The sequence below is a fragment of the Silene latifolia genome, chromosome 7 (assembly GCF_048544455.1).
Source record: "Silene latifolia isolate original U9 population chromosome 7, ASM4854445v1, whole genome shotgun sequence".
NCBI lineage: Eukaryota > Viridiplantae > Streptophyta > Magnoliopsida > Caryophyllales > Caryophyllaceae > Silene > Silene latifolia.
Window position 1 is genome coordinate 102,332,013 of NC_133532.1, and position 15,757 is coordinate 102,347,769.

At 40.6% G+C, this 15,757-nt stretch overlaps 1 protein-coding gene across 1 annotated transcript; it reads right to left on the reverse strand.

Annotated features, from left to right (window-relative positions):
• Nucleotides 1-1,337: 1,337 nt before the first annotated feature.
• Nucleotides 1,338-8,391, reverse strand: LOC141592435 ((DL)-glycerol-3-phosphatase 2). Its single transcript, XM_074413108.1, has 7 exons — nt 8,068-8,391; nt 6,950-7,174; nt 3,629-3,689; nt 3,337-3,484; nt 3,154-3,233; nt 1,705-1,838; nt 1,338-1,582 (listed from the first exon to the last, which is right to left on the reverse strand). The coding sequence occupies exons 1-6, from the start codon at nt 8,144-8,146 to the stop codon at nt 1,706-1,708; spliced, it is 726 nt and encodes a 241-aa protein (XP_074269209.1). The 5' UTR covers nt 8,147-8,391; the 3' UTR covers nt 1,338-1,582; nt 1,705.
• Between the last annotated feature and the right edge of the window lie 7,366 nt (nt 8,392-15,757).

A 15,757-nucleotide genomic window follows, 5' to 3' on the forward strand; every position in this document is an offset into this window, starting at 1 on the left:
ATGATAGCTCAACAGGCTGTGTACATGGCCCACAGATCAACACATGTCCTTCATAGCGCATTTTGTCCTCACTCATGCACATCCCGGAAACCTTCTCAGGAGGTCACTCATCCTAAGACTACTCACAGCCAAGCACGCTTAACTTTGGAGTTCTTTCGCATGGATGACCATAAAAGAAAGTGCATTTTGTTGATATGAGTAGTACTTCCAATTCCTTTGAGCACTAGTCATTTAAGCCTATCAATGGACCTCTTCAATTAACGTGGGGTGTTACAATCACCCCCACTTGAAGAACGCAACGTCCTCGTTGCGTCTGAGAGCATAACCGCTGACCCAGAATCCTTCCCCGCTAGGTGGGTGAGCACAATGGAGCGTATAACAACTGCCTCCAAGAGCGTATAACAACTGTCTCCCATCACCACACGGTCGCAGGGTTGCTCTGATACCACTTGTAACACCCCGGCCCAAATCGGGTCAGGAGCGGTTACTTATGATAGCTCACCAGGCTGTGTACATGGCCCACAGATCAACACGTGTCCTTTATAGCGCATTTTGTCTTTACTCATGTACATCCCGAGAACCTTCCCAGGAGGTCACACATCCTAAGACTACTCCCAGCCAAGCACGCTTAACTTTGGAGTTCTTTCGCATGGATGACCATAAAAGAAAGTGCACTTTGTTGATATAAGTAGTACTTCCAATCCCTTTGAGCACTAGTCATTTAAGTCTATCAATGGACCTCTTCAATTAACGTGGGGTGTTACAATAATAATAATTAAGTTAAATTAATTTAAGTTAATTTAAATTCAAATCGTGTAAGTTCAATTCAAATCCTATAAGTTCAGTTCGGTTCAGATCATATAAGTTTCGATTCGATTCGATTCGGACCTATAAGTTGATTCGATCCAATAAGTTGATTCGATTCAGATCCTATAAGTTGAGTTTAAATCAGATCCGTTTCAGTCTAAAAAAACAGGCCTAAGACAAACATTTTGTTAGTCCTTAATTATTATCTTTGTCTCATCTATCAACTTACCCATTTAAAACGGATATTATCCCGTTTTAAGAGAGAAATCGTGGTGTATAAGAGATGCACATGATCCCACCACCCTTGACAATGTCTTGTCATACAAATTAATCATTTGTTTATAAGACTTACTAAGGTGGAAATTTAATATCATACCAAATTACCAATCGTTCTCCACTGTTCTATTACTACTCTTCCAACTCAACTATCACGGCATTACCATCACATGAAGTCTACATATGTACACAATCTTGTCAACAAAGAAAAATAGGGGGGGGAACCATGTAACTTTTTTATTTAAAAAAAAAAAAACCTGCAATATCAGTACACATCCCTATTAAGATGGCTGAAAATAGAACATGAGTCGCTCATGAACTACCGAGTAGTATGAAAATAAAACACATTTGTAGCTCAGAAAATAATCGACAATCCAATTACAATCAAGCTCGATTGTGGAGAAGAAGGTGAGAAGAATTAGTAACTTCAGTTCCAACCATAGGTATAGTCGATAAGAGGATTGGCACCTTGATAAAATACCAGGCGAAATCCTGAACTCTGTAAAAGACGCATGTATGTTTTTCGGTCAATAAGCACAGTAGGATGCAGAAGTTCAAATTTAATACAAAATTGATGATATATTTAGAGTGAAAATGGGACTGTAATGATGAGTTAGTTACCTTAGTTGGGTGTATCTTGGAAAGGAGGCAAACCCCACTCAGCAGGATTGAAGTCCATCAAGGATTTCAGAACCTGATCAGCAATTTCATGAAAAGAGCTATCTAGCCTTGGATCAGGTACCATAACCACAGACCTGCACACCAAAGTAAACATAAAATAATTACACAAAACAATAGGGTGAGAAAAAACAAAGACGGGTTTGGTTTATTCCTCAAATTCTCGTTACTAGAAAGTATCCTTGTTTTGAATACTTTGTATTGTTCGCTACAGTTCCTTTGAAGCAGTTTTTTAGTTTACCTCAGGACCAAACAACTTTCTTGTTATTTTTCAACACCTCATATTTCTTCACTCTAGCAACTAACCAAATGTCAGTTGATGCACATCGATTGGATATAGAAGTTAGTTATATTGACTAGAAGTTAGTTATGTCAGTTGAAACTGTTGTATAGTTGGCAGTTAGTTAATATAAGCTAAGGTGGTTTATAACAGCCTAATAATTGTATAAATAGAAGAGATGATCCATCATTGTAACTGAACTTTCAGTTTATAATGAAATACAATTCTCTTTCAAGCAATCATGTTATTGCAACTTTCATAACATCCACAGACATGACATCTGAGATATTACGCCTCAGTATATAGTCACTTCTTACACCAGCCAGGCTAAAGACAATCTTCAACTTTCTCCTGGATTTTGCTTTACAACAATAGGCAGGTTTGAAACAGCTTGAGGTACTTCTCAGTCATTAATTGCATCGACATCAACAGTATTGCCCAACTGTCGAAAAGGCTTCAAAGTTCCACCATGGAGAGGTAATGAAGGGTCAGATGTAAGCAGCGGTTGTGCCTTAGCTATGTTTTAGTCTTTTAGAAGCACATAGACACTACTTCGGAATGATCTATGATGAAAATTACGTAAAGAAAAGAAAAGTGGACGGGAGGGGTAGATTTATGGTTTATATAAAAATAAAGGATTAACCATAAAATATATGAACCACCTAACTTCACCAACATCGTAAGTTCAGGAAGATGACATGAACACAAGTTAATACCGAGTTCCTACTTCCCATCTACACCAATTCACCAAGTCAAAAAAGAACAGTTTGATTATTTAAGATTATAAAACGTTGAAGAATTAGCCATTATTAATCTCCATGAAAGTGCTCATCTGCCCCTTCAAACTTTCAAGATATGCAACTGATCAGAATGCTAAACAGTTTAAACTCTTTTGCCTTAATAGGCGTCTCACAATTACTCACCCAAGGTCCCGGGACGCAGTAAAGCAAATTTTTTATGTATTTTGCCAAAAAATAAAAAATTACCTTGTGATTTTTTGAATTATATTTTTATATAATATAGAAAGAAATACAATGAGACACCATAAACAACTATTTCTGGGTCCTCCAATAGGCTTAGATGAAGGCTAACAATTTAGAGGTAGCACTTACATTCCAGCATTTTTACCAGCTTGCGCTCCTGTTGGTGCATCTTCAAATACAAGACACTTTTTTGGATCCACAGGTCCACCCTGTCATTAAAAGCTGATCTGTTACCCTATCTGTTACCCTACGGCCTACGTTGAGGAAGATTCTGGACTCCTTATGATACGAAAACAGTCCACTAAAGTTTACCTCAAATCTTCTAGCAGCCGCCAAAAATCCATCAGGAGCTGGCTTTCCTTGCTTGACTTCTGGATCATCTCCAAGAACAACATGATTCATCAAGGATATGAGTTCAGTGTGGTTTTGAGTTTTCAGCAAAAAATGTCGTTTGTGGGAACTATGTCAAAACATTCAACATGCAAACCGTCAGAAGCTACTAGTACAAAAGAACAGCTCAACTTGAACTGCGTATCACTAACTTCAACCACAAAAATACAGAGAGAACGGTCAACAAAATTTGAAGTTAATAGCAAAACTTTACCCAGTAGCTATGCAAATAGGCACCCCATGCGCATGCAGATGTTTTATCAACCTGCTAGCCCCTATATTTCAAGAAAATGAAAGCAAAATGTCAGGTTTGGCATGAAATTCAAAAACTGAGTTAGGAAAGAAATATAATGAGGATAAGGACAGAGGGAATAGAAATGCATTCAGCTCATAGTGTGTTCTCTTGCTCCTCATAAAACACAGATAGCAGCAAGGTCACCTAATCCGTTATGAATACATCACACCTGATACGTGATACGCTCTTTTGTTACATACTTTCTCCGTCCCGATCATTTGTTTACCTTTTTTTATTCTTTGTGAGGGGTATTTTAATCAAAGGTAAACAAATGATTGGTACAAAGGGAGTATAATTTAAACTAGTGTCACGATACTGTATGTTTAAACCAATTAGCAACAAGCTGGAAGTGGAGTAAATCCGGTAACCTAAAGGTAAAGTTTAATTTAGGTGGACAAAATATGTTGGTTTCAGGAACCAAGATAAATGACGCAATCGAAGCTAACACATGTTCCCTTCCGCAATTATCCGCTCCCCTACATGTTGAACTCAGTAGACTCTAAGAAAATCCATTTATGGATAAGATATTGACTAAGGATATTGCTTGTGTGTCACACAAAACTTGATCCCCTTTTGCCCACCTAGCAGTAAATAATTGCAATCATGATTGAGATTATACAAATTAGACTGCAGTACTGTTGCGTTTCAGATTTCTATGGCCTGCTTTTTGTAAGATTTATGACAAAATGCAATTTAGAAGTGAATGAAATTGCCAAACCATGGAAAGCTATAATATAGAAGACGGGCATACTCTTACTCAGAAAGGCAAGTGGATAGACGATATTACAGTACAAATTGCAAGAATAATGGCAAATTTCCAAATAATAAACTCCACAAGCTAACAGCAATTCAATAGGAAGTGAGTGGTACATTGGTAGTCACGACTCGCGAGGGGAAAGAAGAAATCGTCTTTTATCTAGGAGCTAAGAATCATTCCACCTATATATCTATGTATTATGGACAGAGGGCAGCTATAGTTGTGATTATAGCTATAATTAAAGACTTAACACCATTGCAAGAATACCCGCCAACTGTATTCATACTTATCAACCTCCTTATTAGGCCCATTCGCTCGATTTTACCATTTCCTTTAATACATGTCAAATGGATTACTACAGTCATATTTTCCCACACTTGAAAATTTTCCTTAGCCCACACATCTCTGCTCTCCTAAGACTTTGGTTTTACCGAGTGTCTGTCTTTCAATCGCTAGGCATTGATAAACCATAACTTCTCATGTATTGCTCTTCTATGTTCTCAGTTTCTCACTGTTACTGTTGACTTATGGGTGATATTTTATCATTGGATGCTGCCAAATTACAGATTGAGCCATACTATAAAGTATAAACCACATTTGCAGGTAGATTAGGACTAAAATATGACCCTTTTACCTCACACCAGATACAAACAATTATCAATCAGAATATTGGCTTTTCAAAATTGGTTCAAGTGCTTCTCTACATGAACTTATTTTTTCCTCCATGCCAATATCTCAAGCAACCAAATTCATTATCCGCAAGGCACCATTACAATTCACAACTTGTTATGACACCTAACTCCTACATTATATATCTCCAATCAAGGCCTGTAAAGAGGTACTCATAAGTCATAACTCTCCCTTCTCTATCATTCCCACTCTTGTGTTCACACACCTCTCCATCACTCGTCCAAAATCTCTCAAGCTTTCTCAATCTATCACAGTAAGATAGAGAAATCATCACATATAAATATATTATCAATCAAAACACCAAGCTCCATGTAGAATGTTATATCTCCAAATGCCATCCAACAGATCATCACAAATGAGTGCTGTAAAAGTTTGAGCACTAACCATGATGGTGCAAAGCAAATTATTTCTTACATTAGGGAATTCAGACCATTAGGTTTCAAAAAGATGATCTAGATCGTTTGGGTGGTAAAAGCTATTTTCAAGACCCATGTACTAAAACATTGTTACAAATTGGACACCAAAAATATTCCTCGTAATTTAAAATTTATTGGTTTATTTCGGATTTATTACACCTTTTTACCAACAACTTTCTTATATATTAATACTTGGTTCACTTTTAAGGTATTCCGGGCGCTTAAGTTTTACTTCGGTTTTCAAAATCGTTTTAATCTTTATCCTCGATTTAAATTCTAAGTTTTTATAAAAAAAAACCGGACTTCGATTTTAATACCTATAAGTTTACCCGGCTTTTGTATTATGTTTCACTCCCCTTTTGTTTCTTACTTTTTCCTTTCTATTTTTTCGCATTTTTGAGGGGTGCGTTCACCCATGGATGCCAAATCATTTTGGGATTAAGGCTTTGATGTTGTTGTTGTTGTTGTTGTTGTAATAAATAACCTAGAAATAGAGATCATGATTCATGGTCCAACTAGAAAGGTACCATCCGCCTTTGGTCAACGAGTTTCCAGCAAGTCTCATTTAGCTATTCGCAGATTTTGGTTGCGCGTCAAAACAAAGTTCAAACAAAGCACACTTGAAAACCAGAGTAACGGAAAAAAGTTTAAAGACTCTTAACTAAGCACACAACAAAGAAGCAGCACTACCCAGATTAATCTCATATTCAGTGTCTTAGTTTTCAGAACAATTGTCACGAAGGCTTCCATACTAATGGTCTAAGGCTAGTCCTTCATTTCAGGAAAAAAAATGAAAATGCTTGATCGAATATCCATTCCAGCTCAAGCACACTAATGCCCTATAACCTGACGCCCCTCTGTCAACCAACTGTGTCTCTTTTTATGTAAATCAGCACATATCATTTGTCTCCAACTAGAACAAAAGTTCAATCCAAGATGAATATTAAGAACTATTTTTTTTTAATATACTCACTTTCTTTACTTCACTAACTGTGTGTTTGGATACAATAGTATGAAGTCCCGCTGCCTTTTCCTATCTCCCTCCCCTGCAAATCCCACCATCCAAACATAGGGTTATTTATTGTCCTTGGTGTCCTTACAAAGGTAAGGAATTGACAGTTTGATGAAGTTCCTCAGCATTTCGTGAACTGCAGATGAATTAAGCTACATGACTACATAGCATCCTACACAGAGGTGTAACAATTGAAAGGCTCTGTTATCTATGATACTCCAGAAATTGTAGAGGAGCAACTTTTGAGGCATCTGAGATAGGGAAAACTTGCAAGGACGAAGATTTTGAGTGAAAATACTGGGAACTGATGACCTCTACAAATGAGCAAAAAATGGGGAATATAAAAATTAAAAAGAGATGAGTACCAGGCATTAGCTCACTGGTTGGAAACAGGTTCTGCAGCATAGCCTCCCGCTCAACAAGGAAGTCTTCGGGTGAAAGAGAGTCGCTAATTCCAGTTTCTTCAACAAAGATCTTAGCAGCTTCTAATGCTTTCCTCCCCATCATTTTTGCTTTGAGAGGCCAATCAAAAGTTTTATTGTATCTTGCCAGTATCATTTCTTGAACCTCCGTATAAAACTTCTCGGTATCTACAGCAATAAAAGACAAGAATGCGAACAGGTTTTCATGCTTGGAAATATCGACTATAGTGAAGTTCGTAAATACAGGACTTGCATAGTTGTATGAACTTCGACAGAGAACATCTTGGGGGAGAGAACAAAACTAAGAAGCATTTTAGCAATAACAGAAACTTAATCAATAAAGGTGACATTGAGATCAAGGGCTATGCATCATCGCTGAAGACATGAAAAATCTTTGAAAAGTAGTTTGTTGTTGTTTAATAAATGAAGTTGCTCTCTATGGAATCCTTTTCCGGGGAATGCTTAAACTTGTTAGACATAAAGGGTAAGCTTTTAGGAAGGACAACCACACCCTCACCATGTTGAAATACTCATCCATCCAAAACTAAATGACGAATAACAGTTAGTCCTTGTAGTAACTTTTGTCATCTCACTTTATTGATCCCTACATGTTCCTTCTTCATTGTCTCTCTTGTTTTTTAATCTCTTCTGAGGCTTCTCTATAGATGTAGCCATTTTAAAGAGTGTAACACTTTGTACCAGCAATCCAAAACCTAATTGCCAAATTCTGAAATAACTGAAATTAAGACTTGTTCAAGTTTACAACTTAGCAAAGAAATAATTAACCAGACGATAAGAAGATGATTGTATAACCAGATGATAAAGATACATTATAGAGTGCAGATTCATACTAAAATCTATCATATATGTGGACACTAGGCTAAAGTTTAAACCCTGAAATACCCAACTCAAATTTTGCATAATACAACATGATTGATTGATTACTAGGGTTAAGCATCTAAGTAGAATCTAAGCGGTTGATGACAGATATTGGGAGAATTTAGGATTTGTTTAGTGTTGGTTGAAAATGCAATTAAAAAGAGCAGAAATAAATGAAATACCAAGCAAAAGACCATCCATGTCGAAAATAACGTGAGTAATGCTGGGTCTTTGGGTATCATCGCTTCTGGGATTCGCCATTTCCAGACTTTCTTTCTCAATCACTCTATCACTTTTCTGAACCAAATATTTAGGTGATGAAGGCAGACCAAAAGTAATTGACCTACGAGCTACGAATCCAATCCAATTCCTTCTCTTTTGGTTAATTTTGTCCAAATACAATCCCTGTTGGATGTCATTGGGGCGAGCGTCATGGATCTGTTCTCTTCCGCATTTTGTCCTCCTACTCACCAAACCAATTTCACCTCTCGTCGTATTAAACCTTAACATGTTTTCAGACTCCAGCCTCTTCAATTGAAAATCTAAAATCACACCCAACTACACCTGTCAAACGAGTCGGGCGGACGGGTTACGGGTTCGGGTAAAATACGGATCGGGTCAGTTTCGTGTTTGTAAAATACGGGTTTATACAGGTCGGGTTTATACTGTTCGGGTCGGGTTAGGATCAATTTCGGTTTTGTGAAATACGGGTTCGTGCGGGTCGGGTTAAGACGGGTTAGGGTCAAAACGGGTTTTAGTGACTCCTTTTTAAATAATTGTATAAATTATTATTTTTCCATCTCTTTTTTTGAGATATTTTTTGTATCCTTTTATTTACTCTTAAATTAATGATCAATTTATCTTTTATTTTTCTATCTAGTAGTCTCCCTTTTTTACATAATATATTTACTATTTTCATATCAGTGCGTTGCAACGGTAATTAACTTAATTATAATGTAAAACTTGTGCATTGCAACTGGTACAATAATTGGAAGATTCAAAATATTTTGGTCTGATACCTAAATTCAATAATACTCTTATTATAGTCATGAGATCATTCCACCTTATAATAATCTTTTGATGTGGGATAATTTAACTATTTAGATGTTCTATATTCAACACAATTACATAATTTTTCAATGTGGGACAATAATATACTTAGAAATACACCATATTTTTCGCATCTAATTCGACATCAAACATGGTTTACTGATAAGCAAATACTATACTATCTATTAGTATTCGTACATTTCTTTTCTTTTCTTTTTATCATAATTAAAATATGTGTGCAAATAATATGAAACTTATACTCTAATGATAACATTTTTTACCAGGCCAGAATATAAATAAAAATTATAAACATACTTGAATATAATATGGAACATATCATATTGTGGAAATAATGACACAATCTCTTAAAAGCTCTCTAAGACATACTGAAGATATTCAAAAGATTTTGGATTGATATCTACTTTCCAATGATATATGTAGTATATTCATCACATCTACGTTATTTTTCAATGTGGGACATATAACATACTAAGAAATACATGATTTTAATATGTGCAAATTATATGAAATCTATACTCTAACGACAACATTTTTTTTTACCGTTAATCTAATTATATTATTTTCGTAGTTTCTTTTTAAAATAAACATGTTATAATATCACTAATATATAATCGCCTTATAAATATTTATGTGCTTAATATTTGTATGTTATTGTTTGTGGAATGACAATAACTCAAAAAATTTTGTGTTGATACCTGAGTGTCAATGATGACTCTTATAGTCTTATGTAAAATCATGGGGTCAACCCAACTTATAATAATCTTCTGATGTGCGACAATTCAACTATTTATTCATATCATATTCATCAAACCTACATTATATTTCAATTATATATTTTGATACATGGTATAATAAGAATCAATTTTTTTTGTCTAATATATGTTATATCTCAATTTTGTGCGAAATGTTGAACTGATAAGTTGTTATACGGCGCGTGACAAATAGTGAGTAGCGACTATATATCTGCTAATCATTTGATTAATTAATCATGTGCTAAAACTATGGTTTAAAACATATATCATCATGCTTTATTTAATATTTTGAAAGTCGGAATATTATTAATCATTTTATATTAGTATAATTTGCTTTAAATACTAAATTTTAATAAAATCCCCTATTTACTAAATGAATAGGTGATTCTACGTTTTTTCCCGCCTAACTATATTAACTTCTAATTGGGCCTTTAATTTTGCATTCTACTAAACACACTGGGCCAAATCTGAAAGCTCAAAAAATATAGCATAAAAAATATAGCGTAAGAAATCATTGCCAAAATTAACCGGAACAATCATCAATCATTGCTATTATTAAATTATTTTATACCCCTATCTACTAAGAGAATGTGTGAACTCACAAATTTTCCCTCCAAAAAGTATCTTTTTAAATAAGGAAGCTATTGATAATTTAATTGTATTCATTAAATAAGAAAATTAATAATTATAATGTATTTTATCATATAATTTTTTTCATTAAAAATTATATTTTCATCAAATTTATAATTTTTACTAAACACTAAATTATAGTATTTTAATTAAAATAAAATAATATAAAATTATAAACTTTTAAATCTTTTATTGATGCTATTATATGAGAATGACTTGACTCATACCATGTATAAAACAAAACTATAAATCGTTTTGATTACTTTCATGACAAAAAAAAATTGGAATCATTAGTTGTGTGGTATAAAAATTACTTTTAAAAAAAATACATTTCAGCACATTACTCAACAATCTTAGATTAAATTTTCAGTTTTAATTGTTTTTTCTCGAAACAAAATACAATAACGAGAAAAATGAACAATTAATGAGATAACACTATTATTTTACAGTTCAATTTTACCCAGAGTTTAATTGTACTCAGTTTTCTTGAATAACTTACAATTCAATAATGATGTGAAATAAAAAAAATTAATAAAGTGTTAATTTAGGATGATTAATGATGGGGCATATTCTGCACCGCTGACCAAGTCAACATGATTGAGCAAGGTCAAAGATATCCACAGCAAGTCAACGACTTGGACAATCTAGCCGATGCAGCCCATCGGCCGTCGTCACTGGTCTCGGCATGGTAACCCGCCAAAGGACACATATCCGCGTACTCATATCCAAGACCCCTCGGCGGCGAGTCAACAGATCCGCCGGCCAGCCCATAGGCCCCTCGGCCGAGGGGTAGATCGGTCTTTTCCACCCGTTAGCCACTTGGCCACTTGGCCACTACGTGACAAAAGGTGAAAGCCTATAAATACTCCTCAACCTTCATTGAGGAAAGGATCCCAACTAATCCATAACTAAACCTAAATACACTATTCATCTGGGAATATCTTCCTTATCTCTCTACAATACACATTCAGCCAAGTAACAACTTATCTCTTAAGTTTACCGACTTGAGCGTCGGAGTGAGTACGCTTGGCACAAAGCCAAGCCCTCGCCTTCGTTCATTGTTGCAGGAGAGGCCGTGAGGAACGATTGAGACCAAAAGAGAATCCAACTCAAGACATCATTCAACAAGCCACGGTGGTAACTATACTTGCTCTCGGAATTACGCCCGAACAATTGGCGCCGTCCGTGGGGAAAGACACTAGAAGCTAGTCACATTCATTCCCAAACAAAAAAAAAAAAAAAAAAAAAACCCACCCCAAAAAGCTAAGATGTCAAAACAACAAGACGCAGTCGTGACCGACGAAACCGCATTCTACCAGGATGACACCTTCAACAATTCTGGAGTCGTGCAGCCCTCCACCGGCGGGGTAATCCAACCGGAGTTCGGCATGCCAATAATGCCGGACACGCCGCTGCCAGCCAACCAGGTCACCATCATGGGACATGTGGTTGACATAGCAAAACTGAAAATGGTCCTGGACCTAATTAGTAATACGCCTGCTCACACTGTCACGCCGACAAGAGCGGCGGAAACCATCCAGGAGACCAGGGCCCGAAACGTGACTCCGAGAAATTTGAACGGAGCACTGGGAGAAGCTGACCCAGCCAAGTCGCCGGGGGAGCCCAAAGTGGGCGTGGTAGACCTAAGTCCTTCCCGCACTCATGGGAGGACAGCGTCCCCGCAACACGAACGAGGCTTACCCCGGAGGAACCAGAGGATTCCGACTCAGCAGAGTTGGAGAAGAAGTCCGAGTCGAAGAAGGAGTCCTCCCCGCTACGAGGAGAGGAGCCGGAGTAGGAATGCGAGGAGCCGATCGCCGCGTGTCGTTCGACACATGGTCAGACAACCCCTCAACGCCTACGTCCTAGAAGTCCAGGTGCCAACTAAGCTCAAGTTGCCACCCCTATCGTACAAAGGAGATAGTGATCCAGCCGACCACGCTGAGGCTTTCGAGTCTTACATGTCGGTATGGGAGCAGCCCGATGAGGTCTGGTGCCGAGTCTTCCCAACAACTTTGCATGGGATGGCTCAAAGTTGGTACAAGGGGCTTCCCGACGGCTCGGTATACTATTACGCCGACCTAAGAGACGCCTTTCTAGCCCAAAAGACTCTTGCAACAAGAGAAGGGCCGTGGAGACATCGGACCTCCTAACTATCAAACAGAGGAGGGGCGAGTCTCTACGAAGCTATGTGAAGAGGTTCGACGGAAAGGTCCAGCAGATTCGAGAAATTAATCCCGAATTGGCGGCCTTCACGGCGATGAAAGGCCTCCCAAGGGGAGACTTGAAAAATGAGCTCATCAAGTGCGGAGGCCTGAACTTGGATGCCGCCAGGAGGATGGCCGACCAGGCCATCAAGGTAGAAGACTATCACAAGACATGGGTAGGCCCCAGCGAAGCCGAGCCCTCCGAAAAGAAGAGTCACCGGGAGGACAACCCGGATGAGAGGCGCCGTGACAACAACGGGTCACGGTCCGATGAAAGACGCCGTGAGAACAATAGGTCACGGTCGAACAAACCCGCCAGAGACAGACTCGACGGCGCCGGGTGGAGTACGGAACGTACCACCGCAGGCGGTATAGTGATAAAACCCCTCTCGTCGTATCAGCCGCCGAGGTCTTTGCCCCGAGCAAAAGCGAGGGCCGGGTGGGAGAGACCCCCAAGCCAAAAAGTGACGGTGACACGAGCCAATACCGTGAGTACCACGGCCACACCGCCATTTAACCAACGATCCGCATCTAAAGAATGACATTGAAGAGCTGATCCGGAAGGGGAGCCTCGGCAAGTACGTTGCCAAAGGCCAAAAGACTGACGCCGACAGCTCAGGTAAGAAATCCGTCTTCGAACGGATAGGAGTGATCCATGTTGTCATCGGGGCAACGAGAACGGAGGGTCCGCTCACGGGCATAAACGGCACCGAACGAGCTATATCAGGCCATCAACTTTGTGCCCAACACAACGATCCCCGCTTCCAACATCCCCGATATAACCATCGGAAGGAAGGACTACGAAGGAGTCATCGCTCCTCACAACGACCCACTTGTAGTCAATTTGGACATATCCAACCACCTGGTCAAGAGGTGCCCGATTGACACAGCGCGCATACGAACATCATGTTCGGGAGTGCTTCCTCGGCCTCGGCCCGAAAGTCAAGGACTTGAGCCCCGCACCAACCCACTATACAGCTTCTTCCGGGGGCCGGCCTGGTACCACACTGGATCAATCGGACTCCGTGACGTTCGCTAAAAGAATGCGGCTAAAAATGTCCTAGCCGAGTTCGTGGTCATCGACGGCTCGTCCGCCTACAACGTTCTCATAGCCGAGTCACCCGAGCGAGGCCGACGCAGTGATGTCCATCCGGCCCTAACACCGATGTATGTCTCGACCGGGGAAGCGCGCATAAGCTCGTCTCCAAAGACGAGAATGACGAGGTGGTCAACGTCCGGATAGCGCCGGAGGATGCAACATGCAATCCCTCAAAGTGGCAAAGAAATCGAGAAAGGGAAAGGTCTATCCTTACAACAGAGGGCGACCTCATGGATGTAACTAGCGGCCGACTAGGACGTTGTGCCTTCGACGAGCCATTAGGACGCCGGTAATCTCGGAATAATCTATGTAGCGGCGAGGTGTCCAAAACAATTGTGGGGCACCCACCCCGACGCATGTTTTTACCTAAATGAAAAATCATCCAAGTCTTCCATCAAAATGTTCACTCTTCCCATAGTCACTAGGAAGCAGCAGACGCCGACTCACACTGTCATACCGACAAGAGCGGCAGTCTTTATCAGTAAGCAGATGTCGGCTCACACTGTCATACCGACAAGAGCGGCAGTCTCCTTGAAGAAGCAGGCGCCGTCGCAGTCACCCCAAGTAGTAGACGCCACGGCAGTCACCCCAAGAGGTTGGACGCCGTCGCAGTCACTCCAAGTGGTAGACGCCACGGCAGTCTCCTTGAAGAAGCAGGCGCCGTCGCAGTCACCCCAAGTAGTAGACGCCACGGCAGTCACCCCAAGAGGTTGGACGCCGTCGCAGTCACTCCAAGTGGTAGACGCCACGCAGATCTCCTTGAAGAAGCAGGCGCCGTCGCAGTCACCCCAAGTAGTAGACGCCACTAGCAGTCACCCCAAGAGGTTGGACGCCGTCGCAGCCACTCCAAGTGGTAGACGCCACTAGCCTCCTTGAAGAAGTAGGCGCCGTCGCAGCACCCCAAGTAGTAGACGCCACTAGTCACCCCAAGAGGTTGGACGCCGTCGCATCACTCCAAGTGGTAGACGCCACTAGCCTCATGAAGAAATAGGCGCCGTCGCAGCCACCCCAAGTAGTAGACGCCACTAGCCACCCCAAGAGGTTGGACGCCGTCGCAGCTCACTCCAAGTGGTAGACGCCACTACAGACTCATGAAGAAGCAAATGTCGGCTCACACATGTCATCACACCGACAAGAGCGGCAATCACGACCATCGCAGCTGATACTACGCAAAGCAATCAAAATGCCTTAGAGGCGTTAACACGATTGAGATACGCGCTCTAGACCGCCTCGGCCAAGCCGAGGCGGAAACAAAAAGAGACACTCAATTAATAACGTAAGGAGACAACCCGGACGAAGACAAAACGCTAAAAGTACAAATTGAGGCTCAAATACTAGCGCAAGAAAAAGAGGTAAGGTAAAAACCTCGGCCAGGCCGGAGGCAGAAGAAACGAGCTCTTATTAAAAAAAAAAAAACGTTCAACGAATTACAAGAAATTACAAGGACAAACCAAAAGACAAAAGGCTACGGATATCATCTCCCTATGTCTGCCGTTGCTCGCCATCAGCAGCGGTAGCAGCACCTTCTTCAAGGGGCAACCCAAAGCTCCCTTAGCGCCTCGGCCTTCAAGCCCCCGACCTTAGCCTCGGCGGCCTCAATCGCCCTTGCCCAATCGGCTTCCGCCTTGGCCGCCTTAGCCTTCTCAGCGATAGCTGCCGCCTCCTCGGCCGCTTTTTGCTCTATCTTCACTCTCGCCGCCTCCTTGACCCTCTCCTCCACGGCTTTCTCCTTAGCTTCGAGCTTATCGTCAAACAGCTTGTCGTATTTGTCCCACGGAAAGGAACCCTCAAGAGGAAAAAGCTCCTCAATTACTTCCCTGGCAGCTGCTTCGGCCAGATCCCGGAATTCGGAACACAGGTCAGGGAGCATTTTGGTTTGGAGCATCTCAATGTCGTCCTCCTTTTGCCTCGATGATGGCCTCCTTGCTCCGGATCACCTTCCCCGGATCTCGAAATTTGCTCCTAAATTCATTCCTCTGCTGGAGATAAAGGTCGGCATGCCTCGAACAAGGTCACACTTCTCCAAAGAACTTTGCAACTTCGGCCGCAGCGGCCTCGGCCTTGGCTCTCTCGGAAGGACCTCCTTTTCGGCTCCCTAAGCTTTCTCTCAGCC